The sequence below is a fragment of the Cololabis saira genome, chromosome 17, assembly GCF_033807715.1.
Source record: "Cololabis saira isolate AMF1-May2022 chromosome 17, fColSai1.1, whole genome shotgun sequence".
In the NCBI taxonomy this organism is placed as follows: Eukaryota; Metazoa; Chordata; class Actinopteri; order Beloniformes; family Belonidae; genus Cololabis; species Cololabis saira.
In genome coordinates, this window is record NC_084603.1 from 10,968,192 (window position 1) to 10,991,356 (window position 23,165).

Here is a 23,165-nt window from a genome sequence, read left to right on the forward strand (position 1 = left end):
CCTTATCCAGTGGGTGTAGGAGGGGGGGGAGAGACTCTTCCAATTTATCACTATCAACCTCCTAGCCAATAATGTAACAAAAGCCAAAACATCCCTGTGAGAAAGTGAGCAACCCCTCCCCTTCTCACCTGACTTGTTTTTAATGTGTGTGGAGGATTGGGCGTGGTCTGCGGGGGAGCAGCACACAGGTGTGCCTGGTTCTGCTAATTGGAGCCCACCTGTGTCCAATCAACCTCTCCACCCTACCAGGGTTTAAAAACAGCGGCTGGATACCAGAAGAAGGTCTGCTGAATGGAGGAAGCTTGCTGAGAGGCTATGCCCCATTGTGCCTTCTTTTTTGCAATACTGATTTTGCCCTCTGCCTGTACGTGTTATTTTTACACTTAAAAGCCTTATTTTTTGGCATTCTACGCTCTGCAAGGTTTTTTTTACACCTCATCACCCAGGTCCAGTTTTGCCTTGTCCCCTTGTACGTGGGGAGGCCGCTCTGGTTCCTCACATTTGGTGGCAGTGGTGGGATCTTTGGCGCCACCTGAAAACTGGAGAGAAGAGGTGGGAAGCGACGCCGTGGGTTTGGCGGAGTCGGGGAGACCCGGTGACCAGCAGGAGTCTGGGAGACCCGGTGACCAGCAGGAGTCTGGGAGACCCGGTGACCAGCAGGAGTCTGGGAGACCCGGTGACCAGGAGGAGGTCTGTAACCGGCAGGATGCGTCCTCGGATACCGGGAGGATGCGTCCTCGGATACCGGGAGGATGCGTCCTCGGATACCGGGAGGAGGCGTCCTCGGATACCGGGAGGAGACGTCCTCGGATACCGGGAGGAGACGTCCTCGGATACCGGGAGGAGGCGTCCTCGGATACCGGGAGGAGGCGTCCTCGGATACCGGGAGGAGGCGTCCTCGGATACCGGGAGGAGGCGTCCTCGGATACCGGGAGGAGGCGTCCTCGGATACCGGGAGGAAGCGTCCTCGGATACCGGGAGGAAGCGTCCTCGGCGACTGGGAGGAAGCAGCCGGCAACCGGAGGAAATGGCTGATTTTCTGTCTCGCAACGGGGTTGGCGAGACTCCAGAGGGGGAGGGAAGTGTGAGAAAGTGAGCAACCCCTCCCCTTCTCACCTGACTTGTTTTTAATGTGTGTGGAGGATTGGGCGTGGTCTGCGGGGGAGCAGCACACAGGTGTGCCTGGTTCTGCTAATTGGAGCCCACCTGTGTCCAATCAACCTCTCCTCCCAACCAGGGTTTATAAACAGCAGCTGCATACCGGGAAAGGGAGGCTGCTGAATGGAGGAAGCTTGTGGAGAGGCTATCCTCATTGTGCCATTTTTAAGACTACTGTTTTGCCTCCACCTTTATGTCTTTGTGCTTTTTTTCTGCACACAATAAAAAGCCTTATTTTTTGGCATTCTACGCTCTGCAAGGTTTTTTTTACACCTCATCACCCAGGTCCAGTTTTGCCTTGTCCCCTTGTACGTGGGGAGGCCGCTCTGGTTCCTCACAATCCCTCTCCGATTTGGAAAGAGAGGGCAATGGGGGGAAAACCCCAAACAAGGCTCCTAAAGAAGTAGGTTCCACTCTCTGCCCCACTATCTTTGATAGGGAGTGGAAAATCTCTAAAAGTTGTTTAATGAGGGGCAAAGCTAAAAGGTATGCATGAGGTCTGCTGGAGTTTGTCGGCATCTATCACAGTCAGGCGATACAGTATCGTATATTTTAGACAACCTTTCTTTGGTGTACTGGATGCGATGTAAAAGTTTGCATTGGATGAAAGCATGTCTTGCACATATGGAGGATTTGTGTACCTGACGCAACATCTCATACCAAACCTCTCCAGCCAATTCTTCACCTATATCCCTCTCCCAACGGACTTTCATAGCTTGAAGCGATTCAGGACGTAGACCACAGATCTGATTTATATATAACCGAAATAACACATCCACTCTTGAATGGCTGGGAGAGGCATCATTCTGTGATCTCAGAATGCGATGGGCATGTGGGACACCTGTTTACCCGTCCATCCTCCATCCTTATTCTGGCCCTTTCACTCTGAGCCAAAGCGCTCCATCGATCCTTTATAGGGGTGGGTATTGGGAAGGACCTCACGAAACGATACGCATCACGATACTTGAGCCATGATACGATACACATTGCGATATCCCGATTATGCGATATCCCGATTATTATATTCTACATAGTTCACCGAAAAATAAAAAAATGCATTACACATCTTAAAATCCAAGTTGTGTATATGTACATCAGATGATAGTGATGGATCTTAAAATCCGAGTTGCACATTCATCAGATTATAGTGACAATTCATGGGACAAACTGAGTCAAAACAATGTTTTATTATAACTATACAAGCTAAAGTTACAACATATTTGTATATGTTTTTCATATTATTTACATCATATGAAATTAACATTAAATTTAGTATGAGGTTGCTTTAATTATGTGGCAAATGATAATAAACACAAGAAAGATGGGTACTAAAACCAAGGACAGGCACAGTAATCAGTCAGTATAGATATAAATCCATAAATAAATAAACCTCTGTCCATTATTTTTCATTTTTTAAGGACAGGCAATTGTGTTATATAAAAAATAAATTATAAAATGAAATAAAATGTGAAATAAAACCTGAGCTCAGTGCAGGGCCCTCCCAGGGTTGGTAGAGAGTGGCAATGCCCAGGACTGTCACTTAGGTAGGAGCACTGGGTGATATAATGGGAAAAAGATCGGGGATAAAAAAAAAAAAAAAAAAAAAAAATCGATATTCAAATTTTGTATATCGATATTGAATCGGCTGGAAAAGTATCGCGATATATTGCCATATCGATATTTTTGCCCACCCCTAATCCTTTATTGACATCCATCGCAGCCGTGTGCACTGCTCTGTACCTGATCGTTCTGCCGCCTCCTCTACATGTTGTCTCCTCCATCTGAACAGCTGTTTTCTGGACCCGTTGAGCCCAGCAAGCTTGTTCTGAAGGGAACAGCACTAGAAATGGCATTTTCCTGGAAACAGACTCACAAGCAGCGTAATTATGAGGCTGTGACAAGTTGAGTGTCATGAAACCCGGCTATGCCCGGAAGAAACGATGTTTTTAAGTGGATAGGTGGTTTAAAACATGGTAATTGCACCTAAAACATGACACCGTCTCTAAATGTCTGCTTCTGCATGAAGGTTAAATTCTGATAGCTGCGATGAAAGTAATCAAACAGCAAGTCGAGACATGTCAGACTTCTTTTACTTCAGCAATTGAGCTCTTTTTTTTTCCAGAAACTGGGTTTTTAAAGAATAACTCCGTGTTTCTAATGGCTTTAGTGTTTAGTAAGCTGTAGTATCTTCTTAGGTTACTAATCTGGCAGCATTTTTGAATGAAATTGCATGCAAGGCAATGATTTTTTTTTAATAAGCTTAAGCTTGACTTTTCTATGCATCTCAATGTCCCAAACCGTGATGGTCCGTTTTCCCCAAGGGGTTGGGACTGATGAGGTACAGCCATATCTGCAGTTTTGACCCAGTGAACCACAGCTCTATTTAAATACCTTAATTCACTTAATCTGATGGTAATCCCTGCAGGCATTACAGGGGATTGTGTCACGGTAGAATTCAGTATTTAAGGACGAGTTTAACCGGTCTATCAGAGCTCCACCTCACTCATTTCCCTGCACTCCTCCCTCCTGCCGCTCGGCTTTCCTTTCATCTGCTGAGAAATATGCTTTCTTGTCCATTAATAGATTTAGGTTTGGACTTGTACAAAGTCGGAGCCTCTGACCACTTTTCAGAGCGCTGTTGGCCAATGAAGTATTAAATACTTCCATTTGGGACGCGGGGCATTAAGGCTCGCGGTGGAAGGTCTTGTGAGCCTTTGTAACACTGATCCTGTTCCACTTTTTTGTGGCACCGCCAGTTTTGCTATGACCACCTTGTACAGTCGTGACTTAATTCCCACACGAAGAATAACTCGTATTCACAGTTTGCCTACTGTGCACTTTGTTCTCTAAGTCCTGCTGCTTTTTCCTCCAGTCAAGCGACTGATCCTAACGGGGCTAGAAATCTGTTAACGATGAGTCTGAATGATGTCTGCTCTGAGCCAAAGTCAAAGTTCTTCATTGGCTTTGAACATTTATTTATTTATTAATTCTTTATTTAATTCATTAAAAAGAAAAACAAAACATTTCAATATAATTACAACAAATCTCTTTGCTTGAGTGAAAGGGAACAGAAAGAAGATTAAGCTTATTTTATCTGTCCCTTTTTCCTAAGAAATCTAATTTCAATTAATGTAATAATAAAAAAAAAACTAATTACGCAATTTATAAAAAAAAACAAAAAAAAAAACACTTTCCAATAAACGTAATAAAAAAAAAAAAACTACAACAAAGTAGGGCTGGGCGATTTTGGACAAAAATAAAATCCTGTTTTTTTTGTTTTTTTTCTCTGAAAACCCAATTTTCGATTTTTTTGGTAAAACTACCGATTTTCCTTTTTTTTACCATCGATTGTGATTAATAAATCCGACTTAGATTTAAAATCGGTTAAACGCAGAGCCCTACAACAAAGTTATAAAATAACACAAAATAGCTGCCGTCAAACACAGATAGTCGTATTGTGTTTTGATTCAAAGAAAAAAAAATGACTGGTGCTAAAAAGAGAGAGAGGAAAAAAAGAAAACATGAATCAGTTTCAGCATTAAAAGTGTTTACTTGGCACTATTTATTCATTTTTTCCCGTCTCGCCCCTCTTACCACAGAAATAGAAGACATGGTGCCCAAGATGTCGAAGGTGTTCTCCGCCGACACCCTGCAGCGCGTGACCTGTAAACCCCCGCGGGGGAAGCCCAGCCCCGACGTGTGGTGGGAGAGAGAAGGTACGCAGGTCCCCACGGAGGGCAGGGTGCACCAGGACGGCCTGGATCTGGTCTTCAGTCCCACAGAGGGCGGGGACTCGGGCACGTACACGTGCGTGGCCCAGAACAAGGCTGGACGGAGAACACAGGACTTCACGTTCACCATAGCCAGTAAGTTTTACGCTCATCTCATATGAAAATGCACTACTTATTATTATTTTCTTTTTTTTTTACGTATTAAATGGGCCTAATGGTGTGTACATGGGGGACACAAAAAATTGGCAATAAAGCTGAAAAATGGGAAAAGAAAGATTTAAGTGTTTCAGCTTTTCGTCTGAGAACATGCATCTTTGTTTTAAACAGAAAATGGACTGAATTTATGCAGCACTTCAGTCTAGTTGAATAAACAAGTGACACATCTATTAATACAAGACTTATTTAGTGCTTTTGTTGTTTTGTGATGCTTTGGCTTTACTCTGGTGGTTTTTTCCATTTTCCACCCTCATAATTGTACCGTATTCTATGGACCGTAAGGCACTTCGCATTATAAGGATGAACGGGTCTATTTCCATACATAAGGTGTACTGGGTTTTAAGGCGCATGATAAAATGTATATAAAGCGAAACAAAAGTCTGGTAAGTCAAACGTTATTCAACTCATTCACAATAACTCAGAATATCGTTCAGTTGTAACTAATACAGAAAAATACACTCACATTTTAAATCATTGGTATTCTACAAATCCACAAATAAAAAGTGGCGGAGGTAAGCGTCGTACTCCGTCCTGTTCTCTGATTGGTTCATTGTTGCCAGGGATAGCGGACACGTGAAGTTAGTGTGAGGTTGAAACAATGTTGTATTCTAACATTTGATTATAACTGGATTATGATGTAGATTTGAAACTTGGGTTTATGCTAAATACCTAACGTTGGCTTGACGTATAATAATAGTAAGGTGACATTGACCAGATGTTGGATGATGGTTGCTGGCCAGCACTACATAGTTATCTACCGTTGTCTGACGTTGCAACCCGTATCCAACCAAGGGCCGACTGTCAGCTGAACGGTCCGACCATCGGTCAAGCTGAGCGGCTTCGTCGCTACCAAAGTCACACTAAAACTATTTTTGAGTGCAGCGTATCTCATAATATTGGTTTGAGGTCAGTAAGCACAACAAAATTCAGACATAAGGCGCCGCGGATTATATGGCGCACTGCCAGAGGTGGGTAGTAATTAGTTACATTTACTCTGTTACATTTACTTGAGTAAGTTTTGGGAAATGTTGTACTTTTAGGAGTAGTTTTGAATCACTATACTTTTTACTTTTACTTGAGTAGATTTGTGAAGGAAAAAACTGTTACTTACTCCGCTACATTAGGCTACATTGAGCTTGTTACTTTTCTTTTATCCCTTTTACCCGCGTACGCGTCAATCTCATGACATCACTGGGTGATTCTTTAGGGAAAATGTTTGTTTTTGCATGTTTTGTCACATATACACAGACTCAAACACACACAGAGTTTCTATGAGTTCATGTTGTTCTAGTTCTGCCTGGTTAAAAAAGAAGGCTCGAAATTTTGTGCTACTTGTGCTTAATTAATTTTTTTATTCTGTTATTTTATTATGTATTAAAGTACTTGAATTTACTTTAAGATTATTTTAATTCAAGCTATTTTATTTTTTATTCATTTTAATTTATTTTACTATTTTATTGATTGAATTTGCCTGAAGATGATTATTTTGTACTTTTGTCTGTTTGAATGGTTGTGTTAAAAAAATAAATCAGACGTTACTCAACAGTTACTCAGTACTTGAGTAGTTTTTTCACCAAGTACTTTTTTACTTTTACTCAAGTAATTATTTGGATGACTACTTTTTACTTCTACTTAAGTCATATTATTCTGAAGTAAAAGTACTTTTACTTGAGTACAATTTTTGGCTCCTCTACCCACCTCTGCACACTGCCGGTTTTTGAGAAAATGTAAGGATCTTAAGTGCCTTATAGTGCGGAAAATACGGTACATATCAAACAATATGCCTGATAAGTGTAAAATGCCTGTATTTGTGTGTGTCTACAGCTGCCCCGGTGTGGGTGAGAAAGCCTCAGGACAGCAACTTAGAAGAGGGTAAACCCGGTTACCTCCACTGCCACGCTCAGGCTAACCCTCAGCCGGAGGTCACGTGGCTCCGCAACACCAACATGATCAAAGCCGAGGTGCGTTTTCACCATCGCCGTTGCACCGTCAACGGCTTCATCTGCTAAACGTGTCAAAGTTCAAGCGATAAACCTTTAAACCATTCCCACCAGGACTCCCGTTTTAAGATGTTCCCCAACGGCACCCTGAAGATCAACAACGTGGAGGTGTACGACGCTCACATGTACAGCTGTGAAACCAAGACTGAGGGCGGGAAGCTGTTTGGCCACGCAAGAGTTACCGTGCTCGGTAAGCTGCTCTGTTGCTCTACACGTGTCAGAGATGACACCTCCGTTACACCGCTCCCGTCTGAAGCTGAAAGATGATCTGGAGTCTCCCGACGTAATGACTAATACAGAGCTGAGGGAAAATAAAGAAATGCGGTCAGGCCTCAGGGCCCGTGTGTGTGCGTGTTTCCTTAAATATAGGAGTGTGTTGTGTGAGTGGGCGTCCAGCAGGACACCCACGGAGGTGTAAAATATGACTCATGCATGACAGTTTTATTCCAACCTCCATTTTTGACACGTTATCTCAAAGGTAGAGTCCTGCCTGAAGGATGAATCTGCGATAAACAGGCTGACATAATGTTGTCTAGCCAGTCTTTGTGCGTGTTTGTGTGTGTGATTTCAGCCTCTGATGGGCCCGTCTTCATCAGATCTATGTGTTTGTGTGTAACCGCATTTCTCCTTACACGTGTGAACATGATTTGCATCAGCTTAGTGTCATTTCATCTGCAAGGCCAGTTTCACAAAGGAAGCTTTGACTACTAGCACCCATGCCCCCTGCTCCCTGTGTTAACCGCATGTGTGGTGTGTGTGTGTGTGTGTGTGTGGTATTTTGACTTGTTTCAGAGAGGCTGAAATTCACGCCAACCCCCCAGCCTTCGCAGTGCCTGGAGCTGGATAAAGAGATCACGATCCAGTGCTCCGCTAAGGGCCGAGAGAGCCCCACAATCCGCTGGACCAAAGCAGGTATGAACGGCAGCGGCTTGACCTTCACTCCCAGGAGCTGCAGATCAGATGAGGGGGGAAAGGCTGTGTAACGATATAACACCTTAAAAGCAGTGGCGGCGTCTACTTCTTTAACAGCATTATGATGACAAAGTCTGTTTCGACAAGAACCTGTTGAAACCTGTTCAGTAGTTGTCTACGTGATTGTGAGGAATATTCATCAAAGATGCTTCCCAACTTCATCTGCATTAAGCACTTGAATTCCATGTGTGCAGATTTGATTCTGTAGGATCTTGGCATTGTTTTTACTTTTGATATTTACAAATGTATTTATTCATTTACTTTTTAAGTGCTAAGTGTTTTAAAGGGGACCTATTATGAAAAACACGTTTTTTTTTCTTGCTTTAACATATATAAAGTGGTCTCCCCTCAGTCTGCCAACTCAGAGGAGGAGGAAAGGAACCAAATTCTGTAGTGTCTGTACAGCCGCCCGGATGATCCATCCAGTGTGATGTGGCTTCTTTGAGCCATTGAGGGCCCCGTTAACACATAGCCGGGTATTTACAAAAACGGATATTTCCCCCTCTACGTTTTGAAAAATATCCTTGTTTACACGAGATCGTTTTCAAAATCTCTTCGTTTACACAAATCCGCATAATTACGCTGTTAACGTCATGCCAGCCAATCAGAATCCTGGAAAAAACATCAACAAATGACACGTGTAACTTCCAGTTAAGGCTGAATTATGGTTCCGCGTTACACCAACGCAGAGCCTACGGCGTAGGGTACGCGGCGACGCACACCGTACGGCGCGCATTGCTGCGTACCCTACGCCGTAGGCTCTGCGTCGATTTAACGCGGGACCATAATTCAGGCTTGACTTCCAAGATGGAACGAGAGTCTTTCGTTTGGAGTGACAGAGAAGTGGAGTTACTTTTAAGTGTGACTTTAGAATATAAAACAGGTAAAATACAAGAAAATATTGACGGTGGCCAAACAAATTGTAAACACATGACGCTGGTGACATTTCTGTTGCATAATGTGACGTTCTGAAGCCTAAATCTCCGTTTTCCTCTGTTTAGACGCAAACGTGAAAACGGAGTTTTTGAAAATCTCCACTTTGGCCGGAGTTTTCAGAAATTATCGTTTTTGGTGACTTTGAGCTCCGTTATCGTGTAAACTAACGGCCAAAACGCATGAAAACGCCTCCGTTTTTGCTCCGTGTAAACAGGGCCTCAGATTCTGCTCCCGTTGTTACGTAACGACGGGAGCGATTTACATCGGTTGGCCTCCAATGCATGAAACCACGCCCACAACTAACTCCGCCGGCCGGAGCTTCCGCCATTTTTTTGTAGCGGTGTATCGCGTCATTCAGGCAGCCAATCAGCACAGAGCCTCATTATCATAGCCCCGCCCACTCAGAATCCCACATAGATAATGAGGTTAGAGACTGGGAAGATAAAGACATGGATCAGAGGCTGAATTTCTAATTTATTTAGCAAAAACAATCAAAAGCTTGTTTTTAAGACATTCAAGGCCTGTTTAAAATAGGTATTAGATGCCATAATAGGTCCCCTTTAATGTAATGAACTGTTATTTGTCAAAAAATAAGGTGCACCAGCATACAGATTCTAAATAAAATAAAATTTAAATTGAATTTTTAAAAAAATTATTAAAATTTAGCTGAAACTGAAGCAATAAATGTAAAGTGAACAGAATGGTTAATCGATCTGTTACATTTTCTAATTACTGATCCAAATATTTTGTTAATATTGGGACCAATACACAGTTCTAATATCAGACCGGTACATCCCTAGCCTACATCACATGCTTTTGTTTGCTTTTCTGATTGGTTGTATGTCCGTCCAATGGCATCTAGAGGTTGGTAAGCCAAATCCAGAGGAACCAAACTAGTTCTGCTCGAGATGGTGCGACGACAGCTGCTGCAAGAAACGACTAGGATAGGAGTCAAAACTTACTCTGACTGGTTTTTACAGATAGCAGGAATGGGAGAGCTAAAAATAATCAAATTTTCCTTCAAATTAAATTGAAACCAAACACTCCTTGGTGTCTGTTTTTAAGCTCCTCTCTAAAATGCTCATCATGTGCTCGATTGGTCAGCTTAGTCATCAAAAATGAGAATGAGGTTAGAGAATGGGAGGATAAAGACATGGCTCAGAGGCTGAATTTATTTAGCAAAATCAATCAATCAAAAGCTTGTTTTTAAGATATTCAAGGCCTGTTTAAAATAGGTATTAAATGCCATAATAGGTCCCCTTTAAGTGTTTTTAAGTGTTGAAATGAATTTCCTGTGCCCTGACATCCACTGTTGTAATGCATCCAAGGAACATTCAATAAAAAGAATTCCACATGCACATCCAGCTGGGTCGTCCTAACACCCTCTTGCCCCCGTTTGCCCCCCTGCAGATGGAGGAGAGCTGCCGCCTCACGTGGAGCAGAGGAACGGCCAGCTGCACTTCACCAAAGTCACCCGCAGCGACGCCGGCAACTACACCTGCCTGGCTTCCAACAGCCTGCAGGGGGAGATCACAGCCCTGGTGACGCTCACCGTGGCCGGTACGCTGCTCACTCATGCAGGGGGGGGTGAATATACGGTGTCATGCCCCCAAATGACTCTACAACCCCACATGGGGAGTACCAGTGGTGTCATGGAGAAGATCGGAGATAATTGTCACAAGCTTCAAGCTTGCTGGTCTTCTGAAGCCCTCTAATGAAATGTTAACCAGATACCACAATTCCTCGGTCTGTAATGAAGCCACCGTTATTGATTTTGGTCTGCATTAATGAGCTGCTGCTCGCTTATGGGTCAGTGACGAATAAGGATTTTCAACAGGTCAATTTTAGAATAATAAAAAAAAGAATATATATTGCAGTAGTTCAAACATTAAGAATGTTGTGTACACATAAATGCATATAGTATAGTATAATTGTCAAGATGAATTGGCACTAGCCTTAAAAAAGGTCATGTGGTGCAACCATGATTAATATTAAAATAAATTAATTTCCTTAACCTCTTGACATCTTTTTTTTGTACAAGTTTTCAGTATTATACAAAAATTGTTGTTTTTTTTTAATGTTCGCGCCACATAATATTTCATAAAATGGACATCATCAGTCAAAATTTGTTTGTATATTAAGATGGAAATATAAATACAAATGTGTTGCAATCTTACACACTACAAGACTCTTCGGAAATCATGCCAGATAGGGCAGAAGATTGATTTAAAAACATTTAGAGTGATTTCAAATAAGTTTTCAAAACAAGAGTCCTGGACGGACGGTCGCACCACATGACATTTTGACGCTTAAAACAACAACAAAATCCCAGATAACTAGTATTTTTTGTAAAATTCAAGTGAGTCCATATTCGGGACATGTGGTATGTTTTTTATCCATTTAAACCTTTTTTTAATTGAAAAAAAAAAATCTGTTTTTCAGAAAGTATAGGCGTCACTTCATTGACCCTTGTGTGTCCATGTGTGTCTGTGCACGTGCAGTGTACATTCGTTTTAAGGTGGAGCCGGACAACACAACGGTGTATCAGGGGCACACAGCCATCCTGCACTGCCAGGCCAGCGGGGACCCCGAGCCTCACATCCACTGGATGGTCAAAGACAAGACGCTGGACATCAGTAAGAGCCCCAGGTAAATTCAGCACTTGATTCCGATTGGTTAGCCAACAGCTTGTGATCTCGTGGTCAGAATTAAATTTTCTTGATAACATTCATCTTCAATCTTTGTTGTCCAAAGATTCAAATCATTCTCTCCACTTTATTTTATTTATTTTATTAGTTTGCACACAATAAAAGTAACACTTGCAATCAAAATAGTAAAACAAATGTGACAGGAGAGGTATTTACAAAAAATCAAAAACAAAAACACAACAAGACGAAGACTATAAACAAAAAACAAAGAAGGTTAGACTACATAGTTACAGATCAACAACACACAAAAAATAAACAAAAAACTTTCACGAATTTTTTACGAATACAAATTTTTTAAATGTGAATTAAAGGAGATGATATATTTCTTTTAAACATTTCTAGAGAAGCAGAGCTTTTGATAATGTGAGATTTGGAGTTCCATATCTGTTACCACAATATCTGGTGGGAAAACTGGCCGTGTTTAGTTTTATAAAAAGGAAGATGAAGATGATTAATCTGTCTAGTATTATATGAATGTATTTGAGAATTATATTAAATTACTAAACAATAGTGGTAGAGAAAAAGGCAAAAACATATGTTTGTATAAAAACACACATATCTGATGAATATTTATGTCATATACTGAAAGGATTTTGAGTTTTCTGAACAAAGGAGTAGAGGCTTCCGTAGAGTTAGAAAAAGTTGCCAGTCTTACAAATCGTTTTTGCATTAAATAAAGTTGATGAAGACTTCTGGCTCAGATGGCAGCTGATTTTGGCGTTTTTGTTTGGTTCTTCCTTCAGTCTGCAAACATGGTCTCCATAAGTGTGATAACACTTTTAATGGATGAAGAGCTTATAAAAAAAATCTCAGGGTTGATGATTATACTTGACTGCACTTTCATGCATGTTTCTGGCAGCACACATTCAGCTGAAAGATCAGTTCAGGACATCTTTCTAGATGTTTTTATTAATGCAAGTTCAAGGGTTCACTGGGACCAGACATTTAAAAAAAGAAAAGAAATAAGAGATTTAGTTTAAGATTAAGGGTCATTCTGTACATGTGGCCTTCTTGCAATTACCGTCAAAGCATTAGTGTGAACTTCAGATGTACAAGTGGGTGTTACTACTATCGCCAGTGGTATAATCAAATAGCTGGTGTGGCCTGAACTGACATCAGGCCTCGTTGTGAGCGGGTTCGTTCATCCCCGCTGACGGGACAGACTGAGTGTTCATGTCTTGATTTCCAGCTGCCTGAACTGTTTTTGGAACCGCGAAATGTTAACAGGTGAAGCGTCGTCTTTCATTGTGTCCGTTCTAACAGACAAGAATCAGTCTGCCTTCTGATTTAATGAATGAATTAAATAATAGTCTTCTATAATTGCTGCATTTTAGTTTCACATGCCAGCTTGTGCAGATGTGGTGGAACGAATGCAGCAGACAGTTGGACATCTACAGTTCAAATGACAAGAAATTCAGTGTCTTCAGGTGTAAGAGACGATAGCTGGTTTCTCTTTCTGATGTCTTTTCAGATTCAGATGACTTTATTAATCCCTTTGGGAGGTTCCCTCGGGAAAATTAACATCTCCATCTCACTCACTCAGCACTGTCATATACAAGAACCAAGAAAGGAGAAATAAAACACCCAATAAACCAACACCCATATAAAAGATAGATAAATAGCAGTAAATAGAATTATATGAATAGAAAAGAAATTAAAAAAAAGTCATGTATAATATAACATATACACTTATATATAGAATATGTATGTATGTATGTATGTGTAGCAGACCTTGGATTGAAGACAATAGAGAGTCTCGACTGATGCGTAAGGTTTCTTTATTCAGGTCCCATCCAGAATCATGACTTTCTTTCATAAGTCCTTACGACACCGTGAAAACTATATATAAAAAAAGGGATACAAACAATTCATAAAACTAATTTCCACTGCGCGTACAAACAACTCATGAATGAAACAGATCCTAATTAAATTATACGATGCTAAAAACATACACAACTATATCTAAACGACAAGAAAACAAACAAACATCGTACCTCCAAAGAATGCAAACAAAGGAACTCCTTTCTTCTCATATGAATAGAAGGTGATTGTCCGTTCGTCACCATCAATATTATAAAAGAATGTATGGACTGACCGGGACAGAGCCACAGATTACAAAGAAGACTCAATCTTATATGAAAGGCCCAGGGAAGTTTTAAGGTGTACGCCGGCTGCCATGAAAGCCAAACTGATCATCAAAGCCCACCGGACCTTTTTAATAATGCGGGCAGATTTCCGGTCAATTTACACACAAATCATATTAAATGCATACAAAATACAATATACGAAATAAATCACAATTTTAAGACGCATCCAAAGAATTACCAGCCGACATTATACTCATAACAAATCCCATATTGTCATAAAGGAAAAAATATATCAACTAGGGATGGGCGGTGTGGACTAAAAAATGTGTCACGATAATTTCTGGCATTTATCCCGACAATGATAAAAATGACGATTTAAAAAAAAAAAAAAAAAAAAAAAAAAAAAAAAAAATACCAATTCAACTCCACCTTTTTAACTATAAATCTATCACCACATTCAGTCTTTGGAGCCCCCCAAAACAAGTTTTCTTAGCTTATAAAATCACAAAGTAGAAAAAAATACAACTTGATAAATAAAGAAACAGGACAAATAAATAAAAGTTCACTGAAAATAAAATCCAATCCGTGATGACCTCTTCTAATATAAATAAAATGTGCAAATTAACCTGTGGTTGGAACATGCCACAAATTAGATACTATTGCAATTTTTTTTTCGTAATAGTCAAACGTTATATCAAGATGTAACAACCATTTCCTTCTGTTTTTTGCAGACTGCATATAATAGATGTTTGCTCCTCGTCTCTCTTTTTAAATCCAAACCAGTTCCAGATAATGGAGCTGGAGCTTCGTTTAACGACGAGCTCCTCGCTCTCAGATCCGCCTTCCGCCATGTTTGTTACACAAAAACATCATCAACGGGAATTTATCGTTTTTACCGCTAGATGACAAAATCTTACCGTGGGGAATTTTTTCGACGGTATATCGTGAACGGTAAAATATCGCCCATTCCTAATATCAACTAAGCAAACTTTGACTCAATATGGTCCTTTACAGTATGTACGGATGATAGTAATAATATATATGGTCTTTGTAATTCAGAGGACATCTGTCCTGCTCTTTGTGCCTCCAGGTTCCAGAAGATGGCGAACGGCTCCCTGATCATCTCCGACGTCACCACGGACGACACGGGCAGGTACACCTGTGTGGCGGGGAACAGCTGCAGCATCAAGGACCGCGTGGCGCAGCTGTATGTAGTGGGTGAGTTTAACACACTTGAGCAAACACATTTACAGAGGTCGTCTTTATCAGGCACGACGGCGCAGACGGCGAGCATAAGCCACGATCACAAGAGCAGTGTGAAGGCATTAATCAAACCTGGGCTCCTGATCCAGACAGAGTAATGATTCCACATGTCTCTGACGCCACAGCTGTCACCGGGATGATGGGGTTGAGCGGACAGGAGATCTAATAAGGCTTCACGCTCTGAGGCTTCTTGTGTGCCGACAAAAGCTCAAATTACAGTCACATGCGTGCGCCAGCGTACTATATTTGCTTCTTTACTCCCAAAGTAGCAGAATAATTTTCCAGTTCAGCTCAGAGAGGGAGAAAATGAAATTTGGGATCTTTGTCGTAGCTTATTAAGGTTTGTGTGACAGTGATGCCCAACAAAGACAGACTTTAACTTGTAGGAAACATTAGCAGCTTTGTAATAGTTGCGTGTGTTGAATCACACCAGAAGTCCCCGTCATACTTTTTAAAAACTAATCAGAAAACAAAATGTTAAATATTGCTGTGTTTTAAGATTGCACCTCATAAGAATCTGATGTCTGTATACTTAACCCCCCCCCCCTGCTTGTGCCCAGCAGACAAACCAATACACTTCCCTGATGAAGATGAAGACAGGGCTCCTTACAAGATGATCCAAACCATCGGCCTGTCGGTGGGGGCGGCGGTCGCGTACATCATCATCGTGCTGGGACTCATGTTCTACTGCAAAAAGAGACGCAACGCCAAAAGATTGCAGAAGGGCCAGGATGGAGAGGAGCCGGAGATGGAGTGTCTTAACGGTACCAGTGTGCTTCAGTTTAATGAACAGCAGATGTAGAAACATGCAGGAGCAAACTTGAGCTTTGTTTTTTATCCCTACCAATAAAGGAGATTTGCTGCCCTCTTGTGTTCATTGCGGGTATTGCATGTACCGGTTAAAATTCCTTTGGCTGCTGCTGAAGGGAATTAACAAAGCTCTACATTACATAAAAAATGTGTTTATTTTTTGTGAAATACAAAGGCATTCTTTGATATGTTTAAACTGTTTTGTTGGTATGTATTTATTCTCTTTGTGGTCATTGCAGCAGGGACTTTTTTTTTTTTTTTTTTGTATTTTTACATTTTTATATTTTCAACCACAAAAAGAGGGGAATACCTTAGATACATAGAACACAAAACCCCCACAACTCAACTTCCAAAAAAAAAAAAAAGTCCATACATACCAAAACATATTTCATAGTGCAATAATCATGCCAAATATACTAGCCAAAAATTCTACTCACTGCACTAATTGAAAATACCAGATAGTACTACCATATCTGTTCTATCAATGACAATAATTAAATAGTTGAATAATATTCCTACCCTACTTCTTGATGAAGGGGACTTATCAAAAAAAAAAAAGTAGGAAACACTTAATGTTATTACTTTCTTATCCTAAGTTGGGGCTGGTCCGTTAAAGAACCAAAATGATATCCAAATATATACCCTCAAAACACAACGAAAACAAAACCAAAAACCTAACAAAACAAACAGACAAACGGTGGGAAAAACCCCACTTAAAAAAAACACGACAACAAAACAATACAAACCATTGCACTCAGGTATTTGTATTTTGTATTTTATTTTTAAAGGAAAAGAACCAGGGACAGTACATATTAATAACATTTTCATGTAAATATGCTAGATTATAGCCAGTGGCTAATTTGCATCTTTAGTCCCTGGGGCAGGTTGATGTAAAAGAAGGTTCCAGACACACATACATTACATACAGTCCAAGAAATTATGACACACAGCAGTAAAATACACTGGAAATACAGGTCTTATCATTGTCACTATGCCCTACATTGACCTATGGAATTCTTAAAGTCAAATTCTGTATGAGATTGCCATATTTTTTAAAAGTCTGCAGCAGGGATTTTTATTTAATTTACTACTACTGTCATTTAGCAGACACTTTTATCCAAAGCCAATTACATCTGAGGGAACAACACAAGCAAGACATTTTTAATAATTATATCATTGTATTTGTTTTTAAATCAGGAGGAGCTGTTCAACAGAATGGGCACACCACAGCTGAGATCCAGGAGGAGGTGGCGCTGACCAACATGAGTACCATCGCTACTACCGAGAAACGCCACAGCCACGTCAACAACGACAAACTCCACTTTCCCCGCTCAAACCTCCAGACCATCACGACTTTAGGTAGACCGCAGTCCCATAGCTCTCGTACATGCGTTTATTCAGGGTGAATGTCTTTGATAGACGTGGGTATGGAGCTGGATTGGAGTTGACTCTGACGTGTAAATGTATGCTCAGGTAAAGGGGAGTTTGGTGAGGTGCTGCTGTCCAAAGCGAAGGCCATTGTGGAGGGGGAAGAGGAGACGGTGGTGTTGGTGAAGAGTCTGCAGACCAGAGATGAACAGCTCCAACAGGACTTCCGCCGCGAAGCTGAAATGTTTGCCAAACTGAGCCACCCCAACGTGGTCCGCCTGCTGGGCCTGTGTCGGGAGGCAGAGCCGCACTACATGATCCTGGAGTACTACGACCTGGTGAGCACACGCAACACAAGTGCAATATGGAAGAATTAAAGAAATGTCTGCCTCACCTGACTCAGATCTGATACAAGCATCTTTTTATTCATGTTTTTCCTTGATAGGGAGATCTGAAGCAGTTCCTGCGAATTTCCAAAAGCAAAGATGACAAAGTCAAGACTCAGCCTCTCAGCACCAAGACCAAAGTAAGTCCCGGGATCCTTTGGTTGACCCGTCCCTGTATTTCCAGCACAGGGAGCGTTAAACTGAGTTCCTGAGGTGATATTTAACCCCTGGAGACAGCCCTGGTTAAGAAGGTAGTATTTTTGACATTGGTGAGGCTAAATAGTCCTTTTATCTTTTCTGCCTTCCTTCTGTTCAATATCCACATTCATTTTTATTTTATTTTTTTTTAGTAGTAATAATAATGATAATATTCACAATCATGATCTTAATCAGAACCAACATGTATATACTAATAATTTCATTATTATTATTATTGTTATCATCACAGTCATAATCATGGTTGTAATAATGACAATAATGTAATAATCATAACAATATGATAATGTAGTAATAATAATATATAATAGCTATAATAATATATTTAATATATGGTGATCTAAAAATTTAACAATAGTAATATATAACAGATATAATATGTAATAATACTATATATAATATATGATCTTATAATAATATGATCATAATTGATAAAAATAACAATAAAGTAAGAGTTGTAAGTGACAACAAATGAACAGAAAAGAGAGGCATTTGTAAGAGGAATCAGCTCTGGATGTATTGTAGGATCTGGATGTATCCACAATACTTGATGAAAACTGTTAACTTGGAGCGTAGGAATAGTTGTCAATTTATTTAAACACAAACTTCAGCCCAGTCTGCTTCGGTCAGTTGAGATAACACGGGTGAGGTGGGATGGTCAGGTGAACTTGATGACCAGGGAGGAGAGGGAGCACCAACCATGACACATCAGTGTGTTTGTGTTGGTGTACTATTATTGTCCTGCCTGCAGTAATCGGTGCTCTGCACTGTCAGTTGGGGGGAATCTGATGGGGATCCAGGCTCAGAGCCCCCCAGGATGATGGCCACAACTCAGACCTCACTGGTTTCAAACCAGTTAGTGCAAGCTGGGTTGTAGCTTTTAACATCACGTCACTTTTGAATCGGGTCGGGTCTTAATGAAGTTGATGTATCCTGTTATGTGTTACGCTATCATCACTTCTTAAGTTATTATTTATTTGTTTATTGGTCTGATCAGTGTCTTTGTCGGCTGCGGGCAGTGTAAAGTGCAGGATCTCGGCTTCTGATAAGGGAAGGAATAGCGTTATTACATCACACCTGCACTATCCTCTAACCTGTGTTTAGATCTGGTTTTCAGCCAGATGAAGAAGCACAGATGTAACCTGCAACCACATGGCCACTTCAATTTGAGGATGGGTTCAGTGATTATTGAGTATATACAGGACTGTCTCAGAAAATTAGAATATTGTGATAAAGTTCTTTATTTTCTGTAATGCAATTAAAAAAACAAAAATGTCTTACATTCTGGATTCATTACAAATCAACTGAAATATTGCAAGCCTTTTATTATTCTAATATTGCTGATTATGGCTTACAGTTTAAGATTAAGATTCCCAGAATATTCTAATTTTTTGAGATAGGATATTTGAGTTTTCTTAAGCTGTAAGCCATGATCAGCAATATTAAAATAATAAAAGGCTTGCAAAATTTCAGTTGATTTCTAATGAATCCAGAATGTATGACATTTTTGTTTTTGTAATTGCATTACAGAAAATCACAAATTCTAATTTTCTGAGACAGTCCTGTATTTGTATTGTTGTACAGCCTTTTGTCCAACTACAATTATTTGACATGCAATATAGAATTAAATTTGACATGCAAAGATCTTTGCAATGTAATGTTTTTTGTTTTGTCTCCTTAAGCGTGTGTGTGTGTGTGTGTGTGTGTTCTAAAGGTCTAGCCTATTTTTTTTTATACTTTAATGTTAAATTATTCTGCACTTTAAGGGTTTGTACTACCAATTTCGTTGTACTGGTACGATGACAATAAAGACAATTTGTATTTGTAAATTTGAGTTCACAAAGTAAAAAAACAGTCTGATGAAGAAGTGGTACGTTTAAAATACCCATAGAGGACGTCATCAATGTCCTCTGGCATTAAAACTGTTTTATCAGTTACTGTTTTGACAGTTGTGTTTGTGTCCAGGTTTCCATCTGTGCCCAGGTGGCTCGGGGCATGGAGCACCTGTCCAATCACCGCTTCGTTCACAAAGACCTGGCGGCTCGAAACTGTCTGATCAACAGTCAGAGACAGGTCAAAGTGTCTTCACTCAGCCTCAGCAAGGATGTCTACAACAGGTCTGTTCTGAACCACACCGAGGCCATAACAACATAACATAACAACTGCACACTCATCATTAATAAAGAGCACAATCACAACAACATGGACACTATGTAGATGATTCCGACTAATGTTTGACGTCTCTGTCTCATCTGTTGTGTGTACATATAAGTAGTGAGTACTACCACTACAGACAGGCGTGGATCCCGTTGCGCTGGCTTCCTACAGAGTCTGTGTTCGAGGATGACTTCTCCACCAAGTCTGACGTGTGGGCCTTTGGAGTGTTGATGTGGGAAGTATTCAGTCACGGGGAAATGCCGTACAGCAAGCTCAGCGACGACGAGGTCCTGGATGGTGAGTGATCTGATGCTGCAGCTGCACATCTTCAGTAGAGCTGGGTATCGATTCAAATGTCAAGAATCGATTCGATTCCGATTCTTAAGATTCAGAATCGATTATCACCATTTGATTCGATTCAATTCGATATTGATTTGGGTTAGTGTTGCCTGGATTATATGACTGTAAAATAACTATTGAAATAATAATTTCACAATAATTATTGTGAAATAACTAAGAAATAAATATCTCAAATAGGCATTTCAATATCCATTTAAAGTGCAAAAAAAGAAAGAAATTGCAAACAAATTATTTTAGCTTGTTTGATTTATTCTGTCACCAGACACACAGCTTGCCATGAAGCCCTCGGCATTTTTCAGGTATTTCATGACAAGCCGTGTCCGATAACAGAGAAACCAAACAAGCTCTAGTAAATATAGATAATATGAACTTCATTGAACTAATATAACATTTAGAAATTTAAGCTGAAATGTCCAGCATTTTCTCTAAAGAAAAGTTCATTTAGTTCAGGAGTTTTCAAAACTACTGGGACTACTGGGATTAAAGTTCACCAGGCAAAAATGTAATGATGAAAAAAAAAAATGTAATAAAAATAATAATAATAATTTTTAAAAAAATCGATCTTTAGACATACAAATCGATTTTTAGGAATTAATATGAGAATCGATTTAGAATCAGAAAAAAATCGATTTTTTTCAACACAGGCCTAATCTTCATTCCGCTGCGTGCATGGATACGTCTCTGAGCTGCTTAACTGAGCATCTTTCCTGCAGGTCTGAAGACGGGGAAGCTGAAGCTGCCTGTTCCGGACGGATGCCCCACCAAAATCTACAAGCTCATGGTCCGCTGCTGGGCGCTCGGCCTGAAGGAGCGCCCGTCCTTCACCGACATCGTCCACGCCCTCGGAGAACTGCCCTCCGACAGCAAAGTCTGAGCTGATGCCCCGCTGCAGAGAGGGGGACTCTAACCAACCCCCTTCCTCCAGAGTAAAGGCAGGAATGATGGATTTATCAGCCTCGCTCTTTTCAGGGAAGAGGGTTGAAGAAAAAAACACTTTTTTTTATATATGCATTTCAACATTTTTGAGTGTGGATTAGACTTCTTTTGCTGTATCAGAGGAGACACACTCACAAGTGTGTGAGCGGCTTGGTGTGAGCAGCCCTGGGACTTTGGCCTTAACTGCAGCATGGATGACCCTGCCCTCCCAGACGGTGTGTGCAGGTCCAGCGTGACCCCGCCTGTGACCCCGCCTGTCTGCAGCTGCTCTGTCTCAGAGACGTCTTGTTCCACCGAGCCTCACAGCCTCAGTGCCTCTACCCCTTCACACATCGTAACGGTCAACTGCTCTGTAGGGATGATGGACACGGTATTCTCCCCTGCTCTGGTCAATGGAGAACGCAGATGAAATGCAGGTTCTCTTGTTTCGTCTAAAAAAAAAATTGAGAGGAATGTGGGATGCCTTTCAAATCCCCCCCGTTAGTGTGTTATGTGAGATAATTTTAACTGGTTTGCTTCAGTTTAAAGTTTTGGTCAGCTTCATTGTTCTGCCATCCCACACCATGTAGTGACACGCGTCCACCACCATCCCTCTTAAACTCTCCTCCTGCTACTATATACAATCAACGAAGTGGAACGGGTTCTGCATGAAGGTTTGTCTTCTGTTACGCTTGTGATGTGAAACTCAAGGACACTAGTCCATGTTACAGCCACTCTCCAAGAACAACGACCAAGATCAAGTTTTCTAGCTGCAGCTTATCATGAACAAATGAGACTGTGCCTGTCTGGACTTTATACGTTTTTATATCTACTTTTTATTCTCTGCAACAACTTTGAGGTGCATTTTTCTCCATCATTGGGATCAGCCATCGTATTAACATATCCTATGCCGTCTTAACTCGACGGGATTCAGCCTATCGCCAGGTTTAGACCTGCAGTGTAATATCCTCAGAGGTCCAATCACAGTTTCTCTCCTGGTCCAGATGTTTTGTGCTCTGTTGCAGTGTGGACCAGCGTATCAGGCAATGTGTACATAATGTAGAAGCCATGCACTAACTTCACTTCAAGGAATATCTTCTTTTTTTAACATTTTGTGTAGAAGGACACACAGGTGCCTGTTTATTTATGATGAAGGTCCTGTCTTTTTTTTTGTTATTTTCCTCAAAGTTATGTTTATACTAGAAAAAAGGTACTTCTGTGAGGTAGTTATGCTGTGTATTTGTTCTTACGGTCCATTTCAGTGTGCATTCAGTCTGGTAGCCAGCTGAACATGTAATCACTAAGTAAAAAAGAGGTCAAAAGAGTGACTCCGGGTCACCGATACTCATTTAAGTGCCTGGTAAATGAAGGATTATCAAAATGTTTTCCCTTTTTTTACGTTATCTAATCAAATACAATGGCCTTTGTTGATGAGCTTGTTTTTTTTATATTTTTTTTGTCAGTGTTTTTTTTAAGAATGCTAGGCACTCACCTTTTTAAAATCTGCTTCAGCAAATGTTCACAGTAATCACATATATTCAGAAGTATACATGCTGCTGTCAATAAAGGTCCACAGTGTTTTCACCCAGAGTTTTGTGATTCATACTGTAGATCGTCTGTCAGGCATTATATTTAATAGAAAATCCCTTTCAGATTACTTAAAAAATGCTTGGAATAATTGATGAATTACAATGAATGCATTTTTAGACATCCTTCATGTGTTGCAAAGAGGGACCATTTTAAAACTCACTGTCGAAACATTTGGTTGCTTAAATATTGCAGTTGCATCAGAAAAATGTTTTCATGTTTAATATTTGAAAGTGGAAGCCATCTTAAGAAATATCAGCTTACAGGAAAAAAAAATATTACTTCTTTCAGCTGG

At 40.5% G+C, this 23,165-nt stretch overlaps 1 protein-coding gene across 4 annotated transcripts in view; it reads left to right on the top strand.

The window, feature by feature from the left end:
- The window catches only part of ptk7b (protein tyrosine kinase 7b), a 100,877-nt gene extending 78,010 nt beyond the window's left edge, over positions 1 to 22,867 (top strand). The window contains exons 7-20 of one of the 4 annotated variants that reach the window (XM_061744965.1): positions 4,758 to 5,024; positions 6,930 to 7,066; positions 7,160 to 7,295; positions 7,898 to 8,017; positions 10,424 to 10,573; positions 11,515 to 11,662; positions 14,899 to 15,026; positions 15,632 to 15,835; positions 17,079 to 17,240; positions 17,355 to 17,587; positions 17,695 to 17,775; positions 19,817 to 19,968; positions 20,124 to 20,305; positions 21,082 to 22,867. In XM_061744965.1, the coding sequence (XP_061600949.1) occupies positions 4,758 to 5,024; positions 6,930 to 7,066; positions 7,160 to 7,295; positions 7,898 to 8,017; positions 10,424 to 10,573; positions 11,515 to 11,662; positions 14,899 to 15,026; positions 15,632 to 15,835; positions 17,079 to 17,240; positions 17,355 to 17,587; positions 17,695 to 17,775; positions 19,817 to 19,968; positions 20,124 to 20,305; positions 21,082 to 21,242 (2,261 nt within the window). In that variant the 3' untranslated portion in view covers positions 21,243 to 22,867. The remainder of the gene's footprint in view (positions 1 to 4,757; positions 5,025 to 6,929; positions 7,067 to 7,159; positions 7,296 to 7,897; positions 8,018 to 10,423; positions 10,574 to 11,514; positions 11,663 to 14,898; positions 15,027 to 15,631; positions 15,836 to 17,078; positions 17,241 to 17,354; positions 17,588 to 17,694; positions 17,776 to 19,816; positions 19,969 to 20,123; positions 20,306 to 21,081) is intronic. The other 3 variants (XM_061744967.1, XM_061744966.1, XM_061744968.1) reach the window with 3 other exon arrangements.
- Positions 22,868 to 23,165: the final 298 nt, after the last annotated feature.